Source organism: Pseudopodoces humilis, chromosome 1 (assembly GCF_049639895.1).
Source record: "Pseudopodoces humilis isolate 2021_Gansu_Grassland_sample_001 chromosome 1, ASM4963989v1, whole genome shotgun sequence".
Lineage (NCBI taxonomy): Eukaryota > Metazoa > Chordata > Aves > Passeriformes > Paridae > Pseudopodoces > Pseudopodoces humilis.
The window spans coordinates 151919553-151935147 of NC_142200.1; the positions used below are offsets into that span (position 1 = coordinate 151919553).

Below are 15595 nucleotides of genomic sequence, written 5' to 3' on the forward strand. Positions count from 1 at the left end.
TCCAAATGCTTGTCACTGCCATGTTCCTTCCCAGCATGGAATGTGGGCCCTAATCCTGGGCTAGGGGCCACAGTCAGTCAATGACCTGCAAAGATGAGCATCTCTCACTCTCCCAGCGATCCTAAGGCAGGAGGTGTCTCCATCAGAATGGTGACAGGGATCCCCTATGCCAGGCCTCAGTTTTATGACTCAATATTTGAGCCTGGATGATTATTTTACCATTGACTTCTCCACACCCATTTCCCTGACTTGAAGCAAGGCTGTTCTCGCTGTGGAGGGATAATTCCTTGGAGCAACATGGCACAAAAAGACATGAAGAAAAAGGCACAAAAGACATGAAAGAAAGAGGAGGCTGCATGATGTCATATCTGGGCTCTGGGGATTCAGACTGTGCCTCTCTAGTGAAGGAAGGCTGAGTAGCCCACTTGCAGTTGGCCCATTTTGCCTCACTTAAGTGCTCCACACAGGATCCGAGTATTCAACTCCATGGCTGGGCTGTCATGTCCCACAGAAAACACACCTCAAAGTGGTGTTCCACACCTCCTCAGGGACAGAGCAGAAGGTGATTGTGGAGAAATACCTGTGTTTACACAAATATCAATGTCACCGGGGAGCCTGGGTAGCTAAGCAGCCAGGGGTGCTGCATCCCTGGTCAAAGGGGGAATGCAAGCAGAAACACACAGGGGACTTGAGAAGAGAAATAACCCTAGGTGAGAGCTAGAGGTCTGGAGTGTCACTGTACCACTGAAACTACAGCTGGAGTGAGCACAGATACGACTTCAGCCTGCATTTCATGTCTTCCAAGCACTTTAAAACCCCTGATACTCTTCTGAAGCAGGGCTTCAGTTTGCCTATTGCAGATCTGGTCAACAGCTCTCTTTAGACAAAGGACAACCCGAATGCCGAGCTGGGGGCAGAAAGTCGTGTGTGTACTAGCGTGGGGACTCCCCACAAGGGGCAGGCGATGTTCTGGACGCGGAGAGGACAGCGGAGCCGCGGCTCGGGAGCGTGCGGCTCGCACGGAGCCCGCCTGCTCTGCAGAAGGCGCCGCGCGTACCGGGGCCAGCGGCCGCTCCCCGGGGCACGGCTCCGACACACGGAGTGCGGGAGCGGCGAGCGGTGCCGAGGCCTCGGGGGAGCAGCAAGAGGGGGCATTTCAGGACACACACACCCTCCTCCCACCCTGACCCGAGTGCGTCTGCGGGAGGCCCCGCGGTCTTCCCGGCCCCGCGGCGCCCGAGCCCGCCGATCTCACGGAGACCCCCGCTCCGAGCTGCCCCGAGAAAGGAGCAGTCCCGACCCTGCCCCGTGGTTCGGCGGCGGGCGGGCTGCGGACACGGCCCCGGCACGGGGGAACCGGTGCCTGGCCAGGGCAGGTCCGTCGGGGCGTTGGAGCCCGCCCTTGGCCGCCGTCCCCGGGCCACTCCCGGCCGTCGGGAGCTGCCCAAGGGCCGGCTCGGGTCCGGTCGCGGGAGCCAGGGCGGTGCCGGGCCGAGCGGAGCCGATTCGCCCCGTCCATGGGCCCGGGCCCGTCCCGTCCTCACAAAAGCACCCTTGTCCTGGCCCCGTAATTGCTAATCATCAATCACCACTAATAACAACTGATGAGGCGGGAGGGGGAGGTGCCTTCCCAGGGGCCGGCCGCGTCGGGGGAGCGGGGCGCCTTGCCCCGCCGGAGCGGGCGCTGAAGGAGGAACTCGACCGTGATGTGCAGAAGATGGATGAGAGCAGAGGGCGACACCCCCGCCCGCCCCCCCTCCCTCCCCCCCCCTCCCCTCGGCGGCCCGGCCCGGCCCCCCCGCGGCGGGGCGGGCGGGCGGCTCCGAGCGCGCCTCCACTCCGCCGCGCCGAGCCAGCGAGCGGGCGGGCGGGCGGCAGCTCTCGCCGGGCGCCGGAGCCCACGGGAGCCGGAGGGCGCGGGCCGGGGCCGGGGCCGCGGCGGCGGCGGGGCCCGGCGGCGGCGGGATCGCGGCGAGTTGGCGGCGGCCCGAGCTCGCCGGAAAGTTGGTGCCGGCTGAGCCGGAGGCGCCCGCCCGCCATGCGGGGCCCCGGCGCCCGGGGGCCCCCCCCCTCCATCGACTCGCTCATTGGGACGCCGCCGCCGCGCTCCGGGCACCTGCTCTACACCGGGTATCCCATGTTCATGCCGTACCGGCCGCTGGTGCTACCGCAGGCGCTGTCCCACGCCCCGCTGCAGTCGGGGCTGCCGCCGCTGGCCCCGCTCGCTTCCTTCGCCGGCCGCCTCACCAACACCTTCTGCGCCAGCCTGGGCCAGGCCGTGCCCTCTATGGTGGCGCTCACCACCGCCCTGCCCAGTTTCTCCGAGCCCCCCGACGGCTTCTACCCACCGCAGGAGCTGCCCCCGCCGCGGGCCACCCCCGACGCCGGCTGCCGGCGCGGCGCCGACGGCCTGGAGACGGAGGAGCTGCCCCCGGGCCGCGACAAGGGGCCGGCCGAGCCGCCGCTGCACTTCCCGGACCCCTTCCCCGGCCTTGCAGGTGAGAGCGGCGCGGGCCCGTCCTGCCCGGGGGAGAGCGGCCGCCCCGCCCCACCCGGACCTCCGCAGCCCCGGGGAGACCTGCCCGGGTCCTCTCCGCCGTCCCAGCGGCACCCGAGGACGGGCGGTCTTGCGGGCCGGAGCTCGCCGGGACGGCGGAGCGGAGCGGAGGTGCTGGGGGCCGGGCGCGGCGGGACCTGCCCTCGGCTGCGCTCCTGGCCCGGCCCGTCGGGCCGAGCCGGGAGGACCGAACCGATTCCCCTCCGTCCCAGGCCCTGTCGGCAGCTTTCGAGGATGGGAGTCAAACTTCGCTTGCCTCAGCCGGGCTGGGGGGCAGGAGGGGCGGGAGAGCGACCGGTGATGGGGGACGGCACGGCGGGACTGGAGCGCCGCGGCCCGGAGCTGCACGGAGCTCTCCGAGGTCCTGGCACTCGGCCCGGGGCGAGCGAGGCGGAAGGTGGCGGGGCGTCCCACTGCTCGGTCCGCAGCCCTCTCCGCCCGCACCGATCTTGGCCCCAGATCCCGTCCCGGTCCCGTTTGGAGCGGCGCGGGGCTGTGCCTTGTCCCAGTATGATGCCGCGGCCCGGGCGGCTGCCTCCCGGCGTCGCCGTGCTGCGACAACCAGCTTTCTAAAGTTTCCCCCGAGCCCGCCCCGCAGGGGTGACGGTGGAGCAGGTCCCGTGCCGAGGTGGTCGCCCGCAGCCCCGCTGTCCTCTGTTCTGGCCGCCGTGACCCCCTTCTCCGCACCGGCTCAGCCCGACGGCGCGGGCAGGCGGCAGCGCCCCTCCCGGGACCCCGGTGCAGCCGGGAGCGGCTCTCGTCGGGGTCCTCGCCTTTGTGCGCTGCGACCGCTCCCCGAGTGCGCCAGAACCAGCGTCAGAGACTTGTTGCTCCGTATTTCTCAGCCAGGTCCAGCACTCACCTCTTCTCCTTCGGTCCTGCAGCACGGGGCGTGAGGGGTCCCAGTGGCAAGACGCAGACGAGCCAGCTGCTTCTTCTCTGGTGTGGTATCTCGAGCTGTCTCTCCTGGCCACTCCAGGGATCCACCTTTGTCTCACAGGCTTCTTGGCACGGATGTGTGCTGAGAATCTCTGATGCTTCTTGCAGTTCTTGGCTGTTAGTTCTCCATCCTCACTTTAGTCTCTCCTGGGTAAGCCCAGGTGTCTTTCTTGCCCTACCGTGTTCATCCCTCAGAAGAGCATTCCACTCACTCAGGTACCCCTTAGACCTTGCAACCCAAGTAGGACAATGAGGGCATTCTGCCTCCCCCTTGCCTTTGTGGGTTATTGGGTGCTCCTCTGGTGCTCCCTGGCCTCTGTGCTGAGTCAAAAGCCCAATGGTTTCTGTGAGAGTCTTCTCGGGGGCAGCACTGCCCTGGCCAAAACCAGGTCTATACGACATCATCTTTCCAGTCTGTGAGCAGACGAACTGCATTGTGCTTGATCTCTCTCTATGGCTCCCCCATAACTGAGTCAAACATGTTCACATGTTCCTCCCAAGGGACTCAGATGAACTGTCCCAGACCGTGGCCACATCTGAATCCAAGAAATCCTACCTCTAGGACTTTTCCTGTTGCAACTGGATCGTATGATAGAAGGGAAGATGTCTTGCTACTGCTGTTCATCCCCTGCTGCCTCTGAGCACTGGGTTTGCTCTGGAGTCGTGAGGGATGCTTGTTCTCCTGCACAGCTATATGCCCATGCGGACCCACTTCCGTGGGCTGCTTTGTCCAGGTCCAAGAGGATTTGTCAGGCCAAATGTGCCCACCTTCTCCTTTACGTAATGTTTCTCTTGGTTGTACCAGACAAAACTGGAGACGGACAGTGTTGCTTTACGATGGTCTCAGATGAAACTCAGGATGGTTGTTGTGAGCTTTTTCCAGTATTAAGGAATAGAAAGATGATTCATGTCAACAGGAGTCATCAAAAACTATCTGTAGTGCAGTATGCAGTCACATCCAGTCCGTGGCCCTGGCCAAAAGCAATTGTCCAGGGAAGAGCAAGAGAGCACAACCTGTTCAGTGGTCAGTTCTAAAACGATACTTCCCTCACATCCAACCATCTGCACATCAGGGACTTCCTGTGCCAAGTGTTGTTTCTGTGTATTTAGTAAACTTCAACTAATTTGTTTTCTGTGGCCTTATCTAATCTCCCCTGGAGTCCACAAGAAAGGAGGTATAACCTTGACATCAGCCACATCAAGATGGCAAGATGTTCCACAGATTTCTTACCTGTAGAAGAAACTTCTGAAGAATAAATGCCCCCTTTTGACCATTTTGCTGCCATTTAGTGACTTATACTCTGGAGTGACTGCTTCTGCCCCTAGGTTCTGTTAGTACCTCCATCATGCAGGTATTTGTGGACACAGGATCAGTTGCTTCCTGGATCAGCCAAAGGAATTAATGCACTATTTTAGTTCTCTCTGCATCCATTGGGTTTGAAACTTGCTTCCAGCAATTGCCACCCTTCTTGAGCAGGGAGAGGCATGTAGGGAAACTGGTGGTGAGAAGCAGCAAAGCTCGAAGCCTGGTTTATTTCTACAGCTGCCACAAAGGCATGGCCCCTGGTGTAAGGGTACTTAACACCCCTAGCTCTCCACACCTCTCGTGAGAGCGGGTTTGTTCCTGAGCTGTACAGATCTCCTCAGAGATTTAGGCAGTAGTCTGAGACTCTTTCTTGCTTTGGGGTAGTGACTGCACATTCAGTCAGGGGCAGGGTGAAGTTTCTGTTGTTCCCCTGTGTGCTTACCAACACAGGGCTCATCACAACACCCATTCCTGATCCAGGTTTTCCTGATGCTGCTTGAATAGCTTTGTCACCTGTGACACCCAAGTCTCTTCACCATGCTTTCCACATCCATAATCATAGAATCACAGAATGGTTTGGGTTGGCAAGGACCTTTAAAGACCACCTAGTCCAAACCGCCTGCCATGGGCTGGGACATCTTCAACTACAGCAGGTTGCTCAGAGCCCTGTCTTACTTGGCTTTGAGTGCTGCTGGGGATGTGGTATCCACCACTTATCCGGGAAACCTGTGCCAGTATTTCACCACATTCATTGTAATTTAATTGACCCTCTTTTAGGTAAAATCATCATCCCTTGTCCTATCACAAGAGACTTAAAACTCTGTCTTTCTTATAAGCCCTCCTTAAGTACTGAAAGGTTGCAATAAGGTTTCCCTGGAGCCTTCTCTTCTCCAGACTGAACAACCCCAATTCTCTCAGCGTGGCCTCGCAGCAGAGGTACTGCAGCCCTCAGAGCATTTTGTGACCCCCTTTGGACTCTCTTCAATGTCTTTGACAAGATCTATGAACAGCTGTGACTTTGTGAAAAACAAACCTGCGGGTCAACCCTATTCTTCATCTCGTTGATTTTTCAGTCCTGATGCTTTGTTTCGTGACAGCTTCACTTCATGTTCAAAGGCCTTGAAAGCCTCAAGTATATAAAGTAAACCCCAATCACATGGGTAGGATCCCTTGCCTTCATTCCTTCCTTGCTGGGGACATAGAAGGTGACCAATATACCAATTCTCTCCGTGAAAACATCAATTTAGATTTTGTTATCAAATAGTTCCAAGTTCCTTACTGGAAACCCTTTTATAAGACACGAATGTGAGAGTGCTCCATTTAGAATTTGGAGTCTGGTTCAGGAGAGAGTATTCAGCGATAGCACCTGTTTTGCAAACCACCATGTTGCTCAGCCTTCTTCCACTCTCCTGGGGCACAGCCTGCTGACAGGAGCAAACTGCCCCAGCAGCACTGTTTGCTGGTGTGGTTGCTGGGATGCCGTCCTCCATCCCTGGGGAGTTGTAGTGCCAGGGCAGGACCTAAAGAGCCCTTGGGGAAGACACTGAATTCCTCATAAGAGCTCTCTTACCTTGTCAGGCCCCATGCTCCACCAGAGAGGTGGTACACAGAAGTGAGAGCTCTTCTTTTCTTCAGCGCAGTGCTTGCATGAGGCTGTGCAATGGCAGCCAAAGTGCTCCTTGCCATCTGCTTCTGATCCTCAGCCCCACCAGCAGGAATTCTCTGGGCCTTTACCCTCTATGCACATGGGAAATCTCTTCCCCTGCCCTTCAGGAAGAAAGAAATCACTCTGCAGCAGGATAGAGATGAAGGTGTTCTTTCCCACTGTAGGAAGCAGGAAGAGCAGTGAGAAGATTCCAGACCTCCAGTGCCACCCACCTGCTCTCAGGAAGCCATGGGCTTGATGCAGGACTAACAAGGGATGTGGGAGCTCCACAGTCACCAGACTACCAGGAATGTCTTCTGGGCTCAAGTAGTCTCCTGCAGTTCTGTTTGTGTATTTAAACCCGGCACTGTCAGGCTTCTGAGGGCTGTTTTGCCTTTCCCACTGAGATGAGGTGATGTGGTCAGGGATCCAGTGGTCCAGGTTGCATGTGCCAGTACCTGGACACTGCTTAGAAGTCTGGAGAGCTGCTGCTTCTCCTTGTGCATGTTGGATTATATACAGCAGCAGTGCTTCAAGACAACTCCTTCCAGCAGTGATTACTGCTCTTGGGTCAAACTTCAAGAATTTTCTGGTCTGTTCTGGTCTCAGCATGGCAGAAAAGCTTCTTCACCTGCTTGTGCATAGCTGTGGGTTCTCCCTTCGTGACCCCTGTCTGTGGCTGAGAGCATCTTCTCACTTTGAGGTCTTCTGCTATGGAGGTGACCATCTTCCAGACCTCTTTCCTCCATCTATATCCCACTGTATCCTCCCTTGCTCCATGGCTGTAATAATTCAGGCAGCAGTTTGGGACACAAGCTTGCAAGGAAGAGATTCATACCCTGGCACCCTATCAATATCCTCACAGGCATCTTAACAGAAGATGTCTGCTGTGATCCACGCACTGCATTCTGCCTGCTGGCCTGGGATGAGGTGCTGTCTGTTTTGTGATGTTGACAAGTTCTGTCCTGCCCCTCTGCCCACTGCTGGGCGTAGCTGAGCCTTGAGCATCAGCTGCCTCAGCACTTTGTTCCCTGGCTACACAGTCTGCTGTGGTGCCTCCTTGGATTAGGGAGGGAGAGCCAGAAGTGGGCCACCCCATGTCCTGCAGAGCCCTGCAGGGAGGTTTGCTGGGCTGGAGCTGGCTCTGGATGATGTTTCCAGGACAGCTCTTCAGCTCTTGGCTGGCTACATTTTAACAGCACCGATGGTCCCGTGCATTAGGAAGGGACAGGGAGGGCTGAGCTGAGAGACAAGATATGGACGTTCTTTCCTCTGCGAAGGTCTGGACAAGCCCTGGAAGTGTTGTGATGTTCTCTGCTAGACTGAGACAGTGATGCTGCTACAGCTGGGCCGTGGGATGGGGATGGGGCAGCTGCTGAGGGGGTCAGACCCCAGGGTGGCCGCCGGCTCTGTCGGTGCTGCCCCTTGCAGCCGGACGGGCTGCGGGGAACAGGGCGCCGGGGTCAGCGAGGATCGGCTGCGCTGCCCGCACCAGGAGCCGGTGCAGGGATGCTGCTGCTGGGGCCGGGGCTGCGGGACGCGGTAGGGACGGGGTCCGAGACTGCGGGAGGAGCTGCAGCCTCCCGCCGAAGGAGCGGGGAAAGCTTTCCCCGAGGCCCCGGGGGCTCTGGGAGCTGCGGGACCGCGGGCGGGGTGCGGGGAGCGGGGAGCGGGGTGCGGGCCGCCCCGGCGGACACTGACACTGTGTGCCCCGCAGACGGGAAGGCGTACAGCTCAGACGAGGAGAAGCTGGAGGTGAAGTCGGCGGCGACGCCGTGCAGCGAGCGGGAGGAGGAGAGTTCGGCGGGCGAGAGCGAGGAGGAGCCCTTCCTGGACGGGGCTGCTGCCGGCACCGCGCTGGGAGCCAAGGGCAAGGGCAAGGGCGGCCCCGCCGCCGAGCAGCCCCCGCCGGGCTCCGGGGCCGGGAAGAGCCGCCGGCGCCGCACGGCCTTCACCAGCGAGCAGCTGCTGGAGCTGGAGAAGGAGTTCCACTGCAAGAAGTACCTGAGCCTGACGGAGCGCTCGCAGATCGCACATGCCCTGAAGCTGAGCGAGGTGCAGGTGAAGATCTGGTTCCAGAACCGCCGCGCTAAGTGGAAACGCATCAAGGCTGGCAATGTCAGCAACCGCTCGGGAGAGCCCGTCCGCAACCCCAAGATCGTGGTGCCCATCCCGGTGCACGTCAATCGTTTCGCCGTGCGCAGTCAGCACCAGCAGATCGAGCAGGGCGCCCGGCCCTGAGCCCGGCGGGGCCCCCGGACCCTGGGGCGGGTGGCGGCGGCGCGGGGGGGGCCCGAGCTCCCACTCCTGTGTACATGTACCTTATTTATTCCGTGTAAACTCTGTACATACGGCAGCGTGTCCTTCTGTCCGTGCCATGGGGAATGCGGCTTCTGGCCCTCGGGTCCTGGCCGCCCGCTGGGCCGGGCCGAGCCGGGCCGGGCCGGGCCGGGCCCGCGCTGCCACTGGCACCCACCCATGTATAGCTGTGATTTCAATAAATTATTTTCTATGGAGCAAGACCACGTTTTCCTCGCTGCAGGGACGGGGATCCCGCGGCCCCGGCCCGGCGCTGGCAGAGGAGAACAGGGAAGGGAGAGGGATGGGAACAGGGACAGCGACAGGGACACGGGCATGGGCAGCGGGCAGAGGTCGGGGACGGCGAGCGGACAGGGGGAAGGGGAGGCTCCGGGGCCGGGGTCTGCGGAGCCGGAGGCTGTGCGAGCAGCAGCTGTGCCCTTGCGGGCTCCGTTGCACCCGCCGCCGTGCCGGTGCCGAGAACAGGCGGGGAGGAGACGAGGGCCGGGAAGCGCCCGGGAGCATCCCCAGGTCGGCCCTCCCGTCGGCGGAGCCGGGTCCAGGACTGGTTCGGGACCGCCTCCGCAGCTCATCCCGGGGTGGGGGAATGTATGTGCTGCTGCAGACTCTCAACACGGCTGCGGCCCCTGCCCTGGCTCTGACAGCCAGCTCCCTGGTGCCGACAGCAGGAAAAGGGGCTCGCACATCCAGGCCAGCCGTTCATTCTCTGCTCGTGAGAGCTATTGCATGAGATGCTGCTTCTGAAGCCAGCCATCTCAGATACTGAGCCCAGCCCCAGAACCCCGTGAAGATCCAGTTTTGCACAGGGCACAACAGCACAAGGGCCTCCCTGGGTGTGGCTCCCTGGGCTCCCAGCTTGGGGAAACTCTGTTCTGGTTTGACAAACATCATCAGTGATGGGGCAAATGGTAGCAACACCCTTTGCAATGCCACCAGAGGTTCCTGGAGAGGAGGAAGGTTCTCTCCAAGGTTTTGCTGAGGTACCAATTGCTCACAGGTTTGATAGGGAGTTTGGGTCACAAACGGTCCAGCCAGCCATTGTCACCTTCCTTGGGAGAGCAGGAAATATCCCTGAGAGCCAGAGCTGACTCCACCTTCCTGAGCACCCTCCCTGAAGCCACAGCAAGGGCTGGGCCATCCCTGTGCTGCCTGGGGAGCAGTGCTCCCGTTCCACGTCCCTTCCCTCTTTGGCAGGTGCATTCTGTTCACCTGGAGTGTGGGGTACATGCTCGCTCAGCCTGTACAGCTGAGTCCTCCTGCAGTGCCCTGGAGTTTCGGAGCAATGGGGGGTGGCTGGCCCTGCCCCTTGGCTGTGGGCTGCAGTTGACTTGTGTGGCCAACAGACACAGCTCAGATCAGAGCAATCACTTGGACAAAGCTGTGCTTCTAGACATCCTTGTGGGTGCCTCTTTCCACAGAAAAGAGAGTCCTCTTGCTGCAGGTCCTGAGAGGGCTCTGTGGGATCCTTTCAGGATTTGGTTTCTCAGCATAGCTGGCTTCCACTGCAGGACACCTGCCTCTGTCCCTGCACCACTGGCCTGGAAACAAGAGAGTATCCTAAGGAAATGCCTGGCCTGGTGTTGCTCACAGCATCCCCAGCATGGATTTGCCCTGTTCAGGTAGCAACATCTCTTGGCATTCCCTCTGGATCAGGGGAGTAAATGTCCTTTGGCAGCAGTCCCCAGTGCCTTGCTCTCAGGAGAAGTGTCAGTTCCCTTTTCAACAAGCTGAGGTAGAGCTGCCTGCACCTGCACCACTTCTCCATCCTCAGGTGGGTGTTGGTCTGAGACAGGAACTGACCTTAGCTGTGCTCTGTGGCTGCAAAGGGGACACAGCTGTTTGTAGTGACTGCAATGGCTCTGGCTGAGCCATGAGAGGTGAGAACATGAGCTGGTACTCACCTCTGTGTGGGAGGGCAGGAGCAGGGTAAAGCCATTCTGCAGCTACACACAGGGCTCTGCCACTACAAATGTGTCCACATGAGGGGTCTGTGCCACTGCAGCTGATCACAGCACAGCAGTGCACGTTAACCATGGAACTCCAGAAAGTGTCCACAGCTCCAGGGGCAGTGACATTAGAAGGAGTCAAATTTTATTTCAAGGTCCAAGAACTCCCTTATTCCCAGTGGGCATTTCTAACTGACGCTGGCCTGATATGTCCTGCCCAGTGGCAGCAGTGGTTTGTTGTGTCTTTAACTGACCTCCCCACACGTAGAGGCCACTGCCCACCCAAAATCTGTGTGCAGAGCACTCCCACTCCACTGCATGCTTATCTGTGGACTGCTGCTGAGGTGGTTCCAACACCTACAGTTTTTAGCTGCATGGAAGATTTTTTCGTTGTTGTTGCTGTTCTATTAGACCAATCTCACAGCCCATACACACTGCATCCCTACAAAAGCCATGTTAAAATCCCCACAAATGCTGCAGAGGTGCAGCTCTGTGTAGTGCTGCTGGAGGTGACAGATGCATGCTGTCACCAGCGCTGCTGGAGAGAGCTGCAGAGCAGCAGAGTGTTCCTGGCACCGAGCAGAGCAGAGCAGAGCTCCCTGTAAACCCTGAGCATTGTGATGGCTCTGGTGCCTCCTGCACAGCTGAGAGCAAAGCACTGCACAGTGAGCACATTGCACAGCACTGCCCACACTGTGCAGTGAGCACATTGCACTGCCCACACTGTGCAGTGAGCACATTGCACTGCCCACACTGCAGTGAGCACATTGCACTGCCCACACTGCAGTGAGCACATTGCACTGCCCACACTGCAGTGAGCACATTGCACAGCACTGCCCACACTGTGCAGTGAGCACATTGCACTGCCCACACTGCAGTGAGCACATTGCACTGCCCACACTGCACAGTGAGCACATTGCACTGCCCACACTGCACAGTGAGCACATTGCACTGCCCACACTGCACAGTGAGCACATTGCACTGCCCACACTGCACAGTGAGCACATTGCACTGCCCACACTGCACAGTGAGCACATTGCACTGCCCACACTGTGCAGTGAGCACATTGCACTGCCCACACTGCAGTGAGCACATTGCACTGCCCACACTGTGCAGTGAGCATGGTGCATGGCACTGCCCACACTGTGCAGTGAGCACGGTGCATGGCACTGCCCACATTGCAGTGGGAAGCAGTCTGGCCACTCCTCAGATGGGAGAGCTGTAGGAGCCCCCATGACCAGCTCTGGGTGCTGGGTCAGACTGGGGCTGGCTGGGAGAAGGAGGGCCACAATGAAAAACTGGGCAGTAAAGACAGACCCAGGGCAGTTGAGCCATGAAGCTGGACAGGGCCTTGGGATGTCTCTGCTCCAACACCTCCTAGAAGCTTGTCCCATTCAAGATGCTGAAGAACTTGCCCATCTGACTTCCAGTATCTCCAAGGGTGGGCAACCCCACCTCTTCAGGCCCTGTAACAGTGCCCAACCACCTTCCTAGTATGTTTTTTCACTTGCATCTATCTGGAATTTTCCATCTACCAGCCTCTGTCTGTTCCTGTGTCCTGGAATCCCCACACACACACTGGTACACACATATGTGCATGGATACACACACACACACACATGCACACAGAGTAAAAGGTAGACACAGGTACAGAAACACACAGAAATAAATACAAAGAGTGTGCATATACATGGGCATGCGCTTGTTTATATAAATGTATTTATACACACTTATATATATATATATATCCACACATTCATATGAACAACTTATTTTGCCCTAAGGAAGGCAAGTTCAGCATTTACAAGTGAATTCTCCCTACTCAAACCTGTCCACTTGTTTACCTGTATGGTGGTTCTTAAAGAACTGGGAAAGGAGCAGAGACTGCATCCCACAGAGTGTTTATTCACTCAGCACAATAAAGCTGGTCCTCAGCATTCCCTGACAAGGGGCTGGTATGAAGATGTGATGGCCCACAATAAGGTGCTGGTGCTGTTCATTAGCCAGTGGCTCCAGGACTAGCTCAGGTGCAGGAGAGAAACAATGGGCAAGAGAGAAACAATGTCCCAACGGCTGGAATCTGGGAAGGGTCGTGAGCTCCCTCTGACCACTGCCCAACTCCTCTGCAGCCTGTGCCAGCTTGTCCAGTGTCCCCATCAGCCAGGGTGGAACTCCTCTCAGGGCTTTGTGACTGCCTGTGCTGTGGTTGTCTGCAGGCTTGATACCCGAGACTGGGCACAGGGTGCAGGTGTTGTAGTGAGTGTGTTGGTGCTGTACCTTAGTGAACACAGGCCAAGGGAGCTGGGACACTGTCACACCTGTGCCTTTTTCCCCAGAGGAAAGGCTGACTGGACACACGAAGGCACAGCCCTGTGGCAGGATCTCTGCTCTGGCCATCTCTCCTAAAAGCATCTCTGCATGTGCTCAGCATGTGATTCCAGCAGCCTCAGGGTGGGTGGTGCTGCCCCATGCCCTACAGATCCCCAGGAGGCTGTGCCTGCTCAGCTGGGGCTGCAGGAAGGTCTGTAGTGCTTCGATTGTAAGTTGTACTCTCTGGGGCTTTTTCTGGCTGTGCCCAGGCTCTCTGGGAAGTGCTGCTAACCTGTGTTATGGCTGGTTTCCAGACTGAGGCTGCAGACCGTGGATTTACTCAAGGCACGAGGCTGCATCCCATGTCTCCTGTGCTGGGGCACCCACCTCCCTCCCCTGGCTCCAGCCTCAGCTCGATGGCGAGTGCTGCTGGCTGCCTGGGGCAAGGTCCTCATGGTGCTGCCACAAGATCCATGCCACGCACGGATCTGCAGCGGTCACTGGTGCTGCTCGGGGCCACGGAACACAGGGACAGTCCCACTGCTGCTGCCTTGGCACAGTCTTCTGTATACAGCAGAGTAGAGGGATGGCTTGTGCCTTCCCTGGCATCAGCCTGAACACAGACACCTGTGCCCCGAAAAACAGGCACAGTGCCCCTAAACACACACAGCTCCTGCCCCTGAACACAGACACACACCTCTGCTCCTGAACACGGGCATGGAGCTCCTGCTTCATTCAGCCTGTCCTGGCCCAGGGCCACCTGAAGCCACACTGGTCACCGTGGCACCCAGATGTGCTCCAGCACTGGAGTAATGCTGGGCTGGGGCAAGTCAGGACAGGGCACATTTGGCTCCTTGGGACGGTGTCAGAGCCTGCAGGGATCTGGTGGCATTCTCTGTCCCCAGGTGCCAGCAAAAGGGCATCACCGGGATCCTCAGCACCTGTTTGCAATTTGTGGGCAGCAGGAAGGCATCTGCCTGTCCCCACAGGGCTGTGCCCACACCAGTGCCTCTGCCAGCAGAACCTGGCTAGGGCTCTGGGTGCCCTGAGGGGGCTGCACCCCCATGAGCACTGCAGTGGGGGGCTGCTCAGGGCTGTGTGGCCCCAGACCTTGGACATTGGTGATCTTTGTGGGCCCCTTCCAATTCAGGGTATTTTGATTCCAGAGCCATCCCCGCGTGGCTCCTGGCGGCGTGGTCATCACTCGCAGCCCCAGCCCAGCAGTGTGGGGGCAGGCCAGGGCTGTCCTGGGGTCAGAGCTGGGTCCAGCCTGGGCACTGGGGGCCTGGGGCAGGGCTGGGATGGGAAGGGAGGTGCCAGGGCTGGGTAGGGCGGGATCCCGCGCGGGAGATGATGTATGGGCAGATGTATCAGATCGCACAAGATAAACAAGCAGTGAATTTCATCAGGGCCCATCATGGCTTTAATTTGGCTGCCTAATGAGTCAGATCCAGCCGCGCAGATAAAAGTTGTCAGAGCCGCAGCCCTAATGAATTTCTTGCCACTTGTAATCAAGGCAGCTTGTCTGAGGGGGATGATTAATGGGCCCCAGAGGAGCTGCCGTCCCTCGGCTTCCATTCCCGTTAATGCAGTCGCCAGGAAATTAACCAAACCCAGCACTGGGCTGGGGCCGGGGCCGGTGTGGGGGCACCCATGGGCACCACGAGGGGGTGGGAATGAGGGGTGACATGGGTGCAGGGGCCAGGCTGGAACTGGGGACCAGGAGCAGGAGCAGGATGAGGGTGACGACATGGGCGCACACAGCCAGAACACATCAAGGAGTGGAGGGGCTGGGGCCACCGTCTGCAGCCCCCAGCAAGGCAGCCCTCTGCCATGGGAGGGGCACAAGGAGAAAGCAGCAGGGGTTTGACAGGGACATCTGAGGGTACCTGAGGCAGCTGGGGGTGTCCTGGCACCTCCCTTTCTTTCAGCACTGCCACACAGGCTTGGGGCCCAAGGCCTGTGGCCAGTAGAGCCTGGACCCCAGCACAGAGACACTGCAGCCCTGAACTGCTGTTTGTGCTGTGGCCTGGGGTGCAGCCAGCCCAGAACTGTCAGCACTGGGGCTCTGCTCTGCCCACAGCTATGAGAAGCATGCGAAGTCAGGGCTGGCAGAGCAGACACACAGTTGCCTTCACTGCTCAGGGGTCTCTGCCTGTGCCTTGGGACTCGACGATCCCCAGTCTTCTGCAGCCGCAGCAGACTCCTTGCTCGCTGTGGCAGCCCATCACTCCCTGCTCATCTCTGCCTTCCCCCGTCCCAGCTTCACACTTGCTACTCAGTGCACAGGGGCCAGCTGGCCCAGCACTCCTGCCCTGCGTGTCCCCTCTCCAGCACAACCCTCTGCTGTGCCCATCTCCCATCCTGCCAGAGCTGTGCATGCCTCTGGGGCCACGTTCTGGCATTGTACCTCAGCGCCCAGGGTCGGCACATCTCCCCTCCACACCTAAGCACACTGTCGTGTCCCAAGGGCCTCGTTTGGCACAGGACTGCTGTTACCAGAGCCCGAGCCGGAGGAGAAGAGGCTGAATGTTTGTCAGTGTTGGCAGGAGAGTCACCAGACCCAGCTGCAA

General features: G+C 58.9%; 1 protein-coding gene across 1 annotated transcript; it reads left to right on the plus strand.

Annotated features, from left to right (window-relative positions):
• Positions 1-1717: 1717 nt before the first annotated feature.
• GBX1 (gastrulation brain homeobox 1) lies at positions 1718-8688 on the plus strand. Its single transcript, XM_005532093.2, has 2 exons — positions 1718-2498; positions 8165-8688. Exons 1-2 carry the CDS (start codon positions 1718-1720, stop codon positions 8686-8688), a joined length of 1305 nt encoding a protein of 434 aa, XP_005532150.2.
• The last annotated feature ends 6907 nt before the right edge of the window (positions 8689-15595 follow it).

Bases quoted from the DNA above. Each gene is read 5' to 3' on its own strand.
- GBX1 (XM_005532093.2), top strand. From the start codon at position 1,718: ATGGATGAGAGCAGAGGGCGACACCCCCGCCCGCCCCCCCTCCCTCCC. The intron at 2,499-8,164 runs GTGAGAGCGGCG...TGTGCCCCGCAG, and splicing joins CCCCTTCCCCGGCCTTGCAG to ACGGGAAGGCGTACAGCTCA.